This window comes from Ceratina calcarata, unplaced genomic scaffold (assembly GCF_001652005.2).
Source record: "Ceratina calcarata isolate Rehan_Ccalc_2016 unplaced genomic scaffold, ASM165200v1 scaffold525.2, whole genome shotgun sequence".
Taxonomy (NCBI): Eukaryota; Metazoa; Arthropoda; class Insecta; order Hymenoptera; family Apidae; genus Ceratina; species Ceratina calcarata.
This window is the reverse complement of record NW_017176396.1, coordinates 822,607-838,934: the sequence shown is the minus strand read 5'-3', so window position 1 is coordinate 838,934 and position 16,328 is coordinate 822,607. Positions and strand designations below refer to the sequence as shown.

The 16,328-nt window shown below is 37.1% G+C and overlaps 1 protein-coding gene and 1 long non-coding RNA gene across 8 annotated transcripts in view; one reads left to right on the top strand and one right to left on the bottom strand.

The window, feature by feature from the left end:
* The window catches only part of Mctp (multiple C2 domain and transmembrane region protein), a 30,761-nt gene extending 20,705 nt beyond the window's left edge, over positions 1 to 10,056 (top strand). For 5 of the 6 annotated variants that reach the window (XM_018030420.2, XM_018030421.2, XM_026816560.1 and 2 more), the window contains 8 exons: positions 171 to 319; positions 678 to 1,083; positions 1,402 to 1,544; positions 1,620 to 1,979; positions 2,592 to 2,721; positions 3,242 to 3,406; positions 3,979 to 4,304; positions 4,682 to 10,056. In XM_018030420.2, the coding sequence (XP_017885909.1) occupies positions 171 to 319; positions 678 to 1,083; positions 1,402 to 1,544; positions 1,620 to 1,979; positions 2,592 to 2,721; positions 3,242 to 3,406; positions 3,979 to 4,304; positions 4,682 to 4,790 (1,788 nt within the window). In that variant the 3' untranslated portion in view covers positions 4,791 to 10,056. The remainder of the gene's footprint in view (positions 1 to 170; positions 320 to 677; positions 1,084 to 1,401; positions 1,545 to 1,619; positions 1,980 to 2,591; positions 2,722 to 3,241; positions 3,407 to 3,978; positions 4,305 to 4,681) is intronic. The other variant, XM_026816559.1, reaches the window with a different exon arrangement.
* Positions 10,057 to 10,908: 852 nt separating this feature from the next.
* LOC113464768 (uncharacterized) overlaps positions 10,909 to 16,328 on the bottom strand; it is a 33,474-nt gene continuing 28,054 nt past the window's right edge. For both annotated transcript variants that reach the window (XR_003389625.1, XR_003389626.1), the window contains exon 3: positions 10,909 to 11,467. This is a non-coding gene — a long non-coding RNA (uncharacterized LOC113464768). The remainder of the gene's footprint in view (positions 11,468 to 16,328) is intronic.

Below are 16,328 nucleotides of genomic sequence, written 5' to 3'. Positions count from 1 at the left end.
TTAGGATTGTACCTTGTGGGTATCGGACAAACAAATGAAAAACTAACATCGCTGGTGATACTCTATGCAACATCTTATCCGATACCCTGAAATTACTCCTATCGATGACCGTGGCAAATAGCTTGGAAAACAACAGAGGATAAGACTCGATCGTATTTTTACGTTTCCAGTACTTCCAAAGGACCAATCGATTGGCGGACGTAAATAGACGACTGAAGTCGCAAATATGGAGCTCCGTGGTAACGATTGTTCTCGTCGAGGCGAAGAATCTATTACCGATGGATATAGACGGTCTCTCGGATCCCTACGTCAAGTTCCGGTATGAATACACACCATTATTCCATGCTTGCACAAGTCTCTTTGTTATTAAAATTGTTCTACGTCTTCCTCCTTTTATCGTTCTGTCCTTGCACTCTGTTTAGTGCAATTTTATGATCCCAAGGAAGGTGCACTAATGAAAACCAGTTATACAACGAAATCAACTTTTCTAGCTTGTATTCTTTAACATAAACCATACAAGGATTTTATTTTTTTATATTAAATTTTACTCGGTATAATTATTTCATACTGTATTGTCAATTTCATTCAACAGTCTTAACAAAAAGCCTCATAATTACGTGCATCTTAATAAAACATTTTCCAGAGAGACGAAGTCCTACTCTTTCATTTGATTTCAGTCTCGGTACAGAAAAGTACAAGTCAAAAGTAGTGCACAAGACGCTGAATCCTGTCTGGTTGGAACAGTTCGACCTGCATTTGTACGAGGATCCTTACTTAGGCCAGGAATTGGAGGTGACCGTTTGGGATCGAGACAAAAGCCACCAAGACGATATTATGGGACGGACGATGATCAATTTAGCTACCCTCGAACGAGAAACGACTCACAGGCTTTGGCGAGAGCTCGAAGATGGATCGGGAAGTATTTTTCTGTTGCTCACCATCAGCGGTACTACTGCTAGTGAAACGATCAGTGATTTGGCTGCCCATGAGGAAACGCCGCGCGAACGAGAACAGTTGTACCAGAGATACGGGTTGATGAACAGTTTGCAGAGGGTGCGGGATGTTGGTCATTTAACTGTCAAGGTATTTACTGTCTTAAAAACAACAGATAACGATTGTACATAAAATAATATATAACGAAATTGAAATAAAAATGTTTATACAATTCAAATCAGAGATAAAAATGTCTACATGATTCAAATTATTTCATCTTTTTATATTGTCTATGACTCACATGCGTTTAGCTATTTTTGTTGCAAATGAGATTGAATATTTTCACTATTATAATGGTCTTGATTGAAGTGCCATATGGATTATATTCCATCAAAACACTACAAGCACTTGAAACGTTAGATTGGAAATTCCAGCTGTAAGACTCGTTATGTATATTTTTGTTAACAGGTATTCAGAGCACAAGGTCTCGCCGCGGCCGATTTGGGTGGCAAAAGTGATCCGTTCTGCGTATTAGAATTGGTGAACGCCAGATTGCAGACCCAGACTGAATATAAAACTCTAGCACCTAACTGGCAGAAGATATTCACATTGTGAGTTTATCATGAAGTCTTCCTAACAATTTCTGCCACTATGGATTTGAAAGGATCGTTTTTATATGATTTCAGTAATGTAAAGGATATTAATTCGGTGCTTGAGGTGACCGTGTACGACGAGGACAGGGACCACAAAGTAGAGTTTCTCGGAAAGGTCGCGATACCGCTGTTGAAGATAAGAAACGGTGAGAAACGATGGTACGCGTTAAAGGACAAAAAACTGAGGGGTCGGGCCAAGGGGAATTCGCCGCAGATTCTATTAGAGATGAACGTCGTATGGAACGTGGTCCGTGCCTATATTCGAACGCTGAATCCGAAGGAGAAGAAGTATATGGAGCCCGAGATCAAGTTCAAGAGGCAGGTGTTCCTGCGGAATGTGCTTAGGCTGAAGGCGATCATTGTCATCATCATCGACATCGGGAAGTATATACAGTACGTACGTTTTTTCAACAAGTTACATCAAGCATAACCACGCGAACCCTAACATAATCCACGTTAGCTCGTAACGAACGCGGTTGTAGCTCGATTTTGCGGTTGAATGCAAGATCGTTCGAGTAAGAAACAAACGGTATAGCGATAATCAATAAAGAGTAGAGTTTTCAAAATGTGAGCCATAAATTATTAAATATAATAGTAAGTAGTGTAGGATCGTTAAATAGTCAATGGAGAATTAAGTACCGTTTATGACGCACTGACCGTCAAGACGATGATTAACGACGCTGATTTACGACCGTTTTATAGAACATCATGTTTGCAAACCAATAATAAATTTTCATACAGACTTGTCAGTAACAGCAGAACACATAATCCACTTATGTAAAATGTTCGTACTAAAGACGATTAAAAAACGCGAAAGTCCATGTTGAATTTTGTAATAATCATAATAAGATAAATTCAATTGCTTATTTATGTTTAAACTTATATATATACATTTATTTTTTAATACTATATTGAGTAGATTAGAGTAGATTTACGAAACAAATAATAATAAACGATACTTTAGTAATTTGTTTTAATAATGCATTTTCATATTGCTATTATTAGGAGCTGCTGGGAATGGGAAAACAAGATGAGGAGCATCATGGCGCTTGTCATCTTTATTTTAGGTTGTTTCTACTTCGAGCCCTACATGTTTCCTGGAGCAGCGTTCCTAATTTTGTTAAAGTATTACCTGGTATGTGAACCGATTAAATTTTTCACTCTATACACACATATATATATATATCTTGTCAGAACAAGTTTCTTACTCGTTGCTATCTCTCATTGACGTTCAAATCGTGAACGCAGATATTCCTAGCACACCTGTTTTATTATCTACTTACTAATCCTCTTACTTATATGCTACTCTCCAGTGCCTGTCACGTTTAATACTAGAAATCTTTTACACTTAAGAAGGTAGCTATGCATATTAGTTTCCCACTCTCTATACTATGGAAATTAGTGTCTGCTATTTGTTTGATTAAATAAAATTGTTAGGATATAGAGCGAAACTCACCTTTTACCCCCCGAGATTTATGCTTGACAACTTTAGAACTAGTTTAATTTAATTATAAATATAGAGCGCGTATATATTATTCCGAACGCCCAAGCTTGCTTGTAAAGAAAAATCCGTCACCGATAAAATTATGTAACTGAGCCGCTTGACCTTTATGTTGTGACCTGCATGTCCATGTTACTTGCTACCTGCTCGCCAGCTTTACGGAGACGGAAGTGCATTCAATCAATGGGTTTCCGGACAGGTTGCGGTGTTAACCGGCACCCCCTTGTCCCATCACTCCAACGCCCACTTCCACGACGAGGTCGACGACGGTCCCACCACGCCTGGGGACGACGACGACGACGACGACGATAAGGACAAAGTATGCTTCATATTTTTATTTTTACATGTAAATTTAAATAACGCAATTTTTATGAAATGATAAAAGAATGGTATCGCAATTATTTTAAAATACAAATTGGTCTACAAAGTAATTTTAATCTATGAAAGTGCATAAGTTTCGTTGGTTTTTTCGTAGTAATTGAGACAGAGTTTCAAGTTTAGATAAAATGGGCTAAGCATTTCTTTCTGAATATTGCATTCGGGTACAATTGACGGTCATGTATTTTCATCTTCACCCCTCGACCTATTCGAATTACGAATTGATATGTGCCGATATCGTCCGAGCTCTGAGGTCAGTCGATTAACGATTGACCCTCATTACACATGGCATTGTCTCTCGAAAAGTTTCCGTTCGTTCCTGCTAGTAAGCGGGTTCGAGTTTCAAATTTGTTCAGCAAATTCAATTGTAAAGAATCTTTTTGCCATAGTCACCTTAATCTCATTAATAATAAAAATCTCATTTGATTTAAACTACATAAAAATTGTATATTAAAGAAAATGATTTTCTTTTTAAATTATATTGCTAGAAAAAGCGTTTGATTGGATTTTCAGGAAGAGAAAAAGAGTCTGAAGGAGCGGTTGCAGGCGATCCAGGAGGTGACCCAGACCGTGCAGAATTCGATCGGTTACATCGCCAGCCTCTGCGAGAGGGTGAAGAATCTGTTCAACTTCACCGTACCTTACCTAAGCTATCTAGCGATAATCCTCACCATCCTCGGCGCCGCTGTCTTATACTTTATCCCGTTGAGATACCTTATCCTCCTGTGGGGCGTCAATAAATTCTTCCGCAAGATCATCCGGCCTCACTCGGTTCCAAACAACGAGTTACTTGATCTCATATCCAGAGTGCCCGATGACGAGGAGCTTCTCAATTATAGGTTCGTTCAGAAGTCATGAGTCGAACCATTTTTTACACTAAAAGCTGTATATTTTGTAAAGATATTAAGAGAGAAAAAATTTCGTACCTGTGATTACTTTCAAATCGAAATTGATTAAATATCCTTGAATGTCATTCGAGATAATTATCTAATGTATAGAAATAATTAATGAAGACAAAAATGATCTGGTATTTGATATTTGCATTATCTTTCACATTTGTAATTATAATTATAGTCCTCGTGCCTGTTTCATAAAACATTTATTTATAATAACATTTCATTAAATAAAACTAATCAGTAAATCTCATTAATAATCACGATCTTCCCATCTAACATCGATTAAAATTCCCATCACCTAACAGTAACATCTTCCTCAGGGAGTTGAAGCCTTTGCCGACGGCGGATTGCGAGAGGGGCCCCTCGGGCAGCCCGGGTTCCTCGAATTTAACGCGGCGGGAACAGAGGAAGAGGCACAAGGCCGCGTAGCAGCATGCCCCGCGGCCGGAAGTCGCGGGTCTACGATCACCGAGCATCCTGAGGACGGTCCTGATGCGTAGCAAACGACTACGCAAAGGATCGCCGGACAACCCGGATGTGATCGACATAGACTGACTGAGAAACGGCCATGGCCGTTTCCAGACTCGTAGTCCTTCTAGAACTCGGGGGAGGGGGATTATTATTACGTCTTTCTATCGTTCTCTCGCGTGGTATGTCTTCGATGTTCTGTTCCCGGGATAGTTTCACTCGTTTTGTTCAAAGGTAACTAGACAAGGAATGAGCGACCCTAATCAATTCGAATTATTCATCGGAACTTGTTAGTGACTTTCTGAAAAACATGAAGTCCAATGCAGGCTTGCTTCAATTCACAGAAAATCGTGTCTGTTACGAAAAGAATTAAGATACTTTTAAATGGGTTTGCTCAATTGTATGTACAAGATTCGTCGAGAGGTAAAAAAAGAGATCCAGCAGGTGGTCGAGTTCAGAATACACCATCTAGTTATAAGTGAACTGCAGATATTATGCATTCATGGAAAAATATGAGGAACACGCGTAACGTGCAAAGATGTGAAGAACATCGAATTAATAATACACATCATACAAATATTTTTGAAAAAAATCTCGATCTAGCATTTTTTAAATTGATATTAAAAATTATTTTAGCATAAAAATCTGCAGTCCGGCAAGCTTTAAATGGCATACCACGCAAAATTGTACACTATTTACAATTAGTCTCTCGTTTTGATAGTCGGGGGCGTATTTAAATAAACAAACATCGAGAAATTGAACTGTGAGAACGAACGTGTTTCTTCAGTTAGATAGCATTTCCGGATTAAAAATTAAACGTGGTAGAGACATTAGTGGTTTTATCGAATATCGGCTACAAATGGTGCTGATGCTGCGTGCGATGAGTCGTCAGGGAAGTCAAAATTATTAGGGAAATAACGCTGCCGTCTATTTTTATCATCCTTGTCGATCCGTCGCACCTGTGGCCTCCATTCTATTCAGAGAGCAGACTAATAGATTGCATAAAACTTGTTTTGGAAAGAAACAAACGTAGAAGTCGACGGGTAAACCACTGGAAATAGATAAGTTTAGGTAGAGAGGTCGAGTACTTTAGAGAGACTAGTAATTTCAGAAAGAGAAACAAATAGGGCGGTTACAGTTTTGACTTCCCTGGTAGGGAAAGATTGAATTGGCGGACAAACCTTCTTGAAAGTATCCTGTTCGAACAGGAAGGACCGCGTTTCGAGCATATCAAGAGAAAACTGTAGATATAGCGAGGAACGTGCGTTCGATTAGCGTGCATTAGCTAACAATATCGACGGTGAAGAGATACCATAGTTATTTCGCAGTGGAACCGCGCTTGGCTTGAAACGAAATCCTTTAGAATTTTTTATTATGGCGTATATACATACAGTGTCTTTATTAATCGAATAAAAGATCATTTATATTTTTCCAACTAATTTATACATTGCGAATGTGTACAAAAGTCAATATTTAATATTTTTATTTATTATTTAAATTATTCTAAGTTATTCTTTAGCGCTTATATGAATAAGTATTACGTGAAGTCGTTAGGCAAGAACTGAATTTTTATAATGAAACAGGCACTCGATTTTTTATATAAATCAAGAGTGGTTCCACTTTAAGGAAAAGAATCGCGAGAATAATTCCCGCCTACGTGTTATCCTCGTCGATCAGTTTCGTCCATCGGTGTCGTAGATTATAGCTGCTACAGAATCGTTACCATTGACAGAAAGATATTAAAAAAAAATATAAAAAAAGCAAAAAAAAAAGACGAATATAGTTATTCCGAGACGAGTTCTCGTTTCGAATGCGAAGATTCAAGCGAGAACCGTTTCAAGAGCGACGAACGGATTGCAAGACCAATTTTATAAGCCTTATTCTTACGAAATTTTACATGCTGGACAAAATTGCACATTTTTTTTAAATTCTTTTCATTACTGAGGATGAAGAGACGCTATCAATTGAATTGAACAATTTTGTCCGGTACTGTAATTAAAATTAATTATAATATAGAATGTTTTTATTGTTCGTGCTACCTCTCGAGTTAGTCTTAACTTTTAACTTTGATATATTTAACTACTCGCGCGCACTGGTCTTCGTTCGTCGTTCCTGAGACCAGATATATTATTTATAGCCTTACTGTCGGAACGACGCCGACGTTATTTCTCTCTTTAAATAGTATTTAATATTGTCGAATTCTTCGTTCCAACGCACACGTTTCACACGTTACTTCTCCCCCTACGAATACCGATATTGTTGAACGAAAACCGACATCTTTACTTGCGAAATTTACATTAAATTTCAATAAGAAATTCTATCATTATATTGTGTTCCTTAAAATATCTTGCAGGTTTTTACAGTTGGTCTATACAATTTTTTATAGTAATTCTTAACATAATTCATCACACATGATACTTTCTTAAATATTAATAGTATTTTGTATACATTTTATATGAGGAAATGTTACGGCAAAGAAAAATGAGCTGTAGTTTATTAAAGTCATAGGATGGAGTAGTTCGCACGTAAAGGTGATCGGTACGTGAAATGATGGAGAGACAGAAGTTTCTCCGACGAGTTTTATTACTATTTTTATAAATAACGATAACCATCGTGATTAGATAACGCGCTCTCCGTAGGACTTTCTTCCTCGCGAGTACTACGACTTTTTTTGCAACTGGTTTTTATCTTCCAGCGAATCCGCAATCCGCGGCCCACGTTACTTCCGTGTTATTTTACCATCGTTTCCGGTTAATTACGAGCCCACGAGTTGTCGTAAAAGCAATAATTAAATTTATGATGTAGGGTAATAGAAACTGTCAGGGTGTTCCATGAATTATTACAATTACCTCCGGTTAATTTGATATCTTTTCGTGTTCGGTGCAATATTTCCTGGCTGCACCCTGACGCGTATAAAATGCTATACGAAACAATTATCAAATCGTTGTACTCTTTGAATCTACTAAAAAATTAATATAAATTGTTACATACACTATACATATACTCTATTTGGACGTACTTGAAAACTAAATTATATCTTTCCTCTTGTGCCACACTTTAGTGTGACTAGCGTACAGAAATTGTTAAAGCGTCATCCCATAGACAATGCAAATTTCTTAATAAATCAAATATGAGATATGATAACACAAAGTCATTAAGAAAGACAATATAATAAATGTTGAAGTATTCATTTTTACGGAATAACTGCAATTTGTTTTAAAGTAAACAATATGTAATTGTTTATGGAATGACCTAATGATAATAAAAATGAAATTCGTATTTTTGAGCACGTTTTAAGCAGTCTATCTTGATTAATAGACTGCGGATTTTTATGTAAGGCAAAGGATTTGCAATGTCAATTTAGAAAGTAAACTTTATTTTACCCTTTAAAGTTAATAACGAGCATTTGAATGGTCTCTACATATTTCAATATCGAATGCATTTTTGTAAATGCATAAAATCCGCAGTGTATAGATGAAAAAATTCGTGTGAACGTTTACTATCCGGGGAGGGAAGTAACGAGTCGAATTTGATTATTCCTAGCCGCGATTTTACGGTTTCGTGCCAGCCGAACGATGAGAAAGCCGGTAAGGGTTAAGGAGAGATCTCGCCGATCCTTTTTTTCGCTTTCATAATTCGAGGCATTGACATCTCATCTTCACTCGCATGCTCCTAAGGAGAGAACATTGAACCCTTTGAAACGTTCCGTACTCGGCGTTCTGTAAGATTTAAAACGACAGTGATTAACTTCCTTATACAATTTTTAATTGACGACGTCAATTCATTCTTTTATTATTATCGTTGAACTGAAACTTCCTATTTCATTACTTTTTCGTGCTCTCGAAAAACTTGAATATAAATCGTTGTTGGATAACACGAGTAGCGAGTCGTGAAATTGACGAGTCGTAAACGGAATAGTAAGAGCTTAGTTATTGAGCGAGTGCTCTTACCATAATCTTTGTAAAGAGAGCAGAGGAAACTGTCACCGGAAGTGGTTCGCGCTTCAAAGGGTTCGAACCCTGTTTCACCGTGGGCCTAAATCGCGAGGCAAACACAAACGAGTACCGAAGTGAAAATCGTTTACATAAATTGACCGCAGAGGGAAACGATTCATTTTTCTTTATGTCATCTAGTCAACGAATTCCGCGTTAGCAAGGTTTGTGATATTCGACTTCATTGCGTTTAGCTATGTGACCATTGGACGTGTGATTTAAAATGTACTTTTAAACAAACGAAAGCGTGTTTTCAAGATAATTTAATTAGTCGTGACGATTTTAGTTAGACAAATTGGAATTGATATTGTCAAGTTTAATTAGCTTTTCTATTTGTTAGATTATTTAATTACGCAATGGACAATCAGAAGCGTAGTTGATTTCGAAGATTTTAAATCACACGAGGCTGCATTTTGTACAATCATTCCCTGCGATGTTCCTTCCGCTAAAATCCGGGTACGTTCGATTTATTTGTTAGTTTTCACGGTAAAACTTAGCGTAAATATTTGTTCAGTCTTATTTGTTTTCTTTCTTTTTAAAGAACGTATTCGGTAGAATTTTGTCACCGGGAGGATTTCACGCGCAATTTTCTACTCTTCCAATTTTGTACTTCCAACGTGTCTGAGGAGGATTCCTTTCACGAATTTTCGAAAGACCATTTCTCTCTGTTCAGCGCGTCTCTCTATAAAGGATAAGGGTAGGAGATAAAAAAAACTCGCACGTTTTTGGATTTCTGTTCTTTCCGGAGCGCGAAACAAGGACACGTGCAACAAGAGTACACACACTCACGCTCATTATTCTCTCGTACACGCACTTTCGAGTTTGCATGCTCCAGTTTCTTCGTGTTATATTATGAATCTTCGTTAAAAGTGTTTCTAGCCGTTAAGAGGAACGCACGAGCGAGCGAGAGATACGAGTGATCATTAAATTTTTAAGAAAATTATATAGATTTCGAGAAACGCGATCGGCTGCGACGATTCGGAGAACCGGAAGAGAGTGCTGAAAGAATGTACGGACCAAGTCCAGATCGTACAATGAGCAAGGGAAAACGAAATTAATTGTAAATTTAATCATTAACGTACATTAATTATTAAATATTATATATATGACTGTTGTTTAGATCGAATTCTGGAACTTGGTCGTCGTTCTCGACGAGATGTACTTACGATAAGAAGTGATAAGATCGTTATTATATTCATAAAATTATAAATAAAGAAAGCTTTTAATATCCAAAACCAGTCTGTTCTTTTTCACCAACTTTTCATAAGCAAATCGTTCTGTAAAAGAATTGTCACATACTTTCCTTATACTCTGAAGATTTTATACGTTCATAGGAAAATAGTATCAGAAAATATAAAATGACCATATAATCAATGAGAATTCTTCAAAGATAAAAAAATTCTTATCTGTTATAGATAATTCATTTTCCATAAAAATCTGCAGTCTACTTATAACAATTTAATAATAACAAATAATAAAATATGAGGCTTGTTTTTTGTAATATCGACGTTGAATTATTTATTAAGGGAATGAGGTCAGAGGAGGGATCAAATGACGGCTAAGGAACGTCTGAAACGGTGAAAGTGAAACCACGATTGAAGCTGTGCGACTCACACTCTGACTCACATTTCCATTTTTCTCTTTCTCTAAGGACACCGTCGACAGTATGACGCACTCGCATAACAGTCGCCGACGCAATTTCCTTTGTCGCGCCCATTTGAATATGGAGACCGATTCGACCCAATTCGACGGTATAAAGAAAAAGCAAAGATTGCTCATGGTAAATAAAAGAAAATCCTTTCAATTTGTCCCGGGAAAATGGAAACGATTGCCCGAGTTACAAGAAATTGGATCCATAAAAATACTAAGTGAATGTTTGCTCAATCGTATAGTTCAGTGGTCACAGTATTTATTTATCATTGATGCAAATATTTGAACAAATTAAACAATCATTTATAAAATGCAGGAAATAAGAGGAATTTAGTTAATTAAATATAAGAAATGTAGAAATAAATGAATTCATTTGACGAATATATAAAAATGAATAACTTTTGATAGTAAATTATTATATTTATTAAAAAACACTGCATATTATTTATGACAACTTGATATTAAATCGGTAGACATCTCATACCTTCACTCCAAGATATATTTGTTTATCAAACATTTCTCCAATCAAAATCTATAATTGAAGACATCCATATATCCGTCCTTTACATTACATTAATAGAAATTACCGATGCCTCTTTCTCAACATCACTAACGTTGGAAGAAGTACCGTTACTGAAGTTATGGTACTGCTGTCAAGAAACTCGGAAGACCTTTCGAAACCTGTTTATGGTCGACTCTTCATTCATAGGAAGAGGATCCCGTCTCACCTGAGTGTCCTAGACCTTGCGCCGAGGGTGAAAGTCGAGGTCGAGAGATCGACTTGGATTCGGGTCTCTCTCATCGAGGAACCATCGATCCGCCTGTCCAAGGACATCCTCGGAGGGAATTAAACGTCCCACAACGACAAGGTCTATTTAATTTCAGCGAGAACTTCGTCTCCCAATTTTTTAATGGCACGAAACTCGTTACCATCTTAATGTATTAATTTGCGATATTCACTGGAAGTTCAATCATCCTTCAGTGAATTATTTATATCTGAAATTAGAATAGATCAGAATAATTGCAAATTCGTATTTTCTAACAAATCATCAAACATTAAATCGTAGCTTTATGATAAAAATAAATCTATTGGAATATTTAAAAAAATAAACAATGTACGAATACTGTAGTCATTCCATGTTTAAACAAAATATCGCTATCTGAATATTACTATTTCAATTGTTTGGAATTCTACATGTGAAACGTTTTGTAACAACATTTTAGTGGAACTTTCACAACAGGAAGAAATATTTTGCCAGAGAACCTGAATCCATATGTGCATATTTTTTTTTTATTTCCGGGCCCGGTGGCCCTGTTCGACCCGTTGAAATTTTCATACACACGGTTGGAAAGTTACGAGGCAGCCGGTCGATCCAGTTTTCACGATTCCGAGCCGGATTCAACACGTCGCGACAAATCGGCCTCTCGCATCCCTTCTGACCTCGTAATCGTGATTTTCTAAATTGTTTGCTCTCCCGTGACACGTCAATCTAGTCCGGTCGCATTCCCTTACCATTTTTTTTTCACCGCCTGGTCGCTCGGTTTTTTGCAATTTTTATAGAGAATCGATGACGAGTAAATGAATAATCGTATTGTTTTAAATGACAATTCGTATAGATTCTTATATACATAATAATTAGATGTGAAATTCAAATAGAAAAGTTAAATTATTAAATCTCAGTCGTGAATTCTTAAAAAAAAGGAGCCACGCAATCTTCTTCACTCAATTTCACTTTCCATCAGCGTGTTTCCATTAATTTGGTTTACCTTCGCCTATAATTACAGCCCATAATCGATGATCTACTTCGCGTCATCCCACCCCGTTCCGATAAAAGAGAGTTCTTAGGATTCTACTGTAGCCTGTGAGTCTGAAAGCAGTGGGCTTGGTCCGGTCCGAGTGTGAAAGTAAGATTCCGCTGCATCACAAACGCAGCACAAATTTATTCAACAATATTTCATAAACGTTTGATAAATTGCAACGTTAAGTCCTCTAATCGGTTTCAAAGGATTTGTTGCAATTCGCCAACTAGCTCAGAGGCGAGAATGCGTGAACAAATCTTCTTAACGCGTTTCAGACACGGAATCGGGAATCGTCCCACGGAAGCGATTAGAAAACTTTCTCCATTGCCCGTGACCCCGATCCATCCAACAGTTTCGGTAACAACGAGCTGGAAGCCTCGATAAGACTCGTTGGACACCATTTTAAATGAAAATTCAAAGCTACTTAGACAAGAGTTATTTCCCTAGCACAGGTATAGTGAAGCATAAAGAACAAGATTTAATCTTGTAATTCTTGCATTTGTTCTATCACGTTACTCCAGTAATAAACATATACACGTATTTTGGTTCAAGAATTAATAAAAAATGTACTGAATTGATTTCACGCCTGCTATTGTGTGATGTACTGCAAGTATAATGGCGTTGAAGATTCAATGAACGTCTGTTGTGTAGTCATAATATGCCAACGAATCTGTCACGGTATAATCAAATATTATTCAATGCGATGGAACGTGACCGACATGCGACGTATTTCAGCACGTGCACGCGTGTATTAGGCCGTTCAGAGAACATTGAGTGATGTTTTGAATGCACCGTAATCGCCCCGTGACTAGAACCGTACTGCGATTCGTGATTATGTCGGATCATACCTCTGCTAATTAGATTCATTTATCTGATGGACATTAAATAATATGAACGACCTAAATGTGACAATTTTATAAAAAGGAAATCAAATACCGATATCGAGCTGACAAATTATTTTGTTGCTTTTGATGGGATAATTTTAATTATTTTTTTAAGCGTCTTCTCGGTTATTTTATTTATGGGGTAATTTTTCTACATGCTACACGCTTTTGCAATTCTGTATACAGATAGGTAGTAAATAATTCGCAACACGTAGTGAAAAGAAAGAATTGCACAACCGAGCGTACAAACTGTGCTCGTTGCCAAGATATAAGTTTAATCTCGCAACTATCTGTATCGTGAAATGTCGACCCGCGCGGGTCAAGATCTTTCCCGTGAGAAATCTTTAACGATTATTAACCGCAACCTGTTTCACCGCGTACGAAACGCATCCAGAATTAATCTTCCGGATAATAATAAATCTTTAAAAATTATTAACGCGCTACAGAGTTTTATGGATTTGTAGAAAAATTGTATATGTAGAATGCGATCTGTGCAAACAATCTACGTACAGTGTTAACCGATTACGAAGCTAATACCAACTTCCACGTGGTAAACGATATAAATACGTGATAAGAGAACGAAAGGTTCGTTTGAAAAAATCGCGTTCGGGCATCGATACGAAAGTTTAATGAAATCCATGAATCAACGCAGCGTAACTGTAGAAATCATAGAATCTCGTGATCGAGTGCCTAGGATTCCTCATGTTACGAACTTTCCGCAAACAGGGATCCGGAGCATAATGGAATGATAATTGAACTGGGGCTCGCTCTATTTTGTTCTCACGGGCTCGGACAAATTGTACAATTGCAGTAGAAAATGAGTTCTCATTCGTTCTTGATTATTAAAATTTAAACTTGGTCTTCTTGCACTTAGTTCTCTAATTATTTTCTTGAATAAAATAATAATAATAGAAATTGTATAAAATGCTGAACTAATTTTATTACTGTGTCTTTGGATTCTAATTTCAACCCAAACTTGTCTCTGATTACTGAGATTTCAGTCGATGAGCTTTTTGAACTAATTCCTTAATTGTGTTTTTCAATGAAATTGGTAAATAATAAGAGAAAGAAAAGATTACTACTGCATTTTTATTTTGTTTCTGACAAAATAATTCAAGAATCGTGTTAAACATTAAAATTCAGTGTTACAATTCTTCGTTGCTACAATTTACTAGTCTCAGTTCCCATAATTGTTATTCGGCCGGGTATTCCAATTACAGATGACGTAACGCGAATTAAAATTCCGTCCACACGTTACGCGATCTAATTCTCGAATGCGCATCAAACGCATTCACCGTTTAAAGTACCTATCCTACGCTGAAAAAGGGCGTAGCAGATCGATTCCGTATACGGGAAGCTAAACTTTAGCTTTGTTACGCGGCTGACCTTTATCATGGCTTCAGTTCCGCCTGCTTGAGTTTCTCACGGCTGAGTATACAAGTCCTTCACACGATACAACCACTTTCTTCTAACGTACACGCGTTTTGCTTACTGACAAATAAACGATGGGTTTTATAAGAGAAACAAGTGCGCCGAAATTCCAACACTGCACACAACATGCAAGAACGTAAAGCACGTTCGAGGCAACAAAAATGTGCTATGACGTCTAATGAGTGGACTGAAGTAAAAAATAAAATGCTTTGAAATCGACATAAAATGTAAATTCTTCGAAACAAATGTATAGTAAAACGTGTGTTTCTGGTATGATGGAAAGGTTGTTTTCATTTTTGCATATCATTGAAGGTGAGTTAAAGACAGCGTGGACAGTCGGTTCGCTTACTTTCTATCACGTGTCGGATCGAGTCTTGCGTGCAAACTGCATGGTCGATGTAATTGTGCAAGATTCTTAAACGAGCGGATGAAAGTTCATGAAAAGCTTCGAATAAAAGAAATCACGAAAGTGGATCAATTTTTCTTACCACGTCCCGATATGGAATACCTTTTTACCGCACAAGTTTCCCAAAGACAACTGATCTACAGAATCTAAGACAAGTCATTGTCTGAAATTGGGTTTCTCGAGCTAAATAAATGTTCTTACAACGAATGAAGTTAAAATTCGTTTTATAGAACACGTTCCTCGAACAGATGCCATAAATGTTTCGCGTGAAAATCCACGGTCTATTGATCACTTGGAGAATTATCGTGGGAGGCAGGTGAGCAGAGGAGAAACGAGAGAAAGATGCTCGTGAAGAGCGAGGAATGGCACGGCACGCGTGCAAGGTGAGGCCAACGTGCCGTGGATGAGCAATGAACTTGACCGGAAGTGGGTCAGGGTAAATATCTTCCTCGAGCTCGATGAGCATCCTTCGCACCGGTCCTTCGTGCATGACCAATAAGCGATTTTAATCACCGGACTAATTTTGCGTAACTCAATAACGACATTCGTAAGCCTCAGGGCACCACCAAGCGTTATCAGAAAATCTGACAGCGAGTATCTCGCTCGAACCGTTATAGCAAATCAGTCGTAATATAATAAATCATGTAAAAATGCACATAGTAAATTATTATTCCAGTTAAAGTTATGCGTGAAATAAAAGAATATAAATTATAAATTGTGATTTTATCCTTGATCACGTTAGATTTTCCAAGGACCGAAGATACGTTTCTTTGTGCGAAGAGAAATTATAAGATACTGATATCGTTTTTGTGGATAACAATGTTCAAGCAATATAAAAAAAGCCTTAAACATTGGACGATAATGGAGAGGCGTCAGTTTTAGAAAGTATCTTTCACCGTGACTCATCGCGTTCCTTCATTTTTGTTATCTAAAGAATAGGAATGTATCGAGTCTAACTGAAAAAAACTAAATCACTGCATACAGCAAACGGAAACAACATGTGGAGCAGAACAACCAACAATTCAATTAATCATAATTTAACTTCACTGAAACCCATAAAGACCGGCTACTGTCTACAATTAAATGAATTTAAGCATCATCACGAGTCATGAATTTAAGAATGTATAGGCTATATACTTAAACAATTAGCATGTTGAATGTGTTATTATAGATTCCTATTACTATTAAAGAGCTATCTGCAAAATTTTAAATCAATTCATGGGTCTTTTGAAAAATTATAGTGACTTAAAGTTTGCATGTACTCTTATGGTAATCAGCAATAACCCAATGCTGATTCGACGGTGGAATGGTCGGATTTTGTCAGTATCAATAAAAT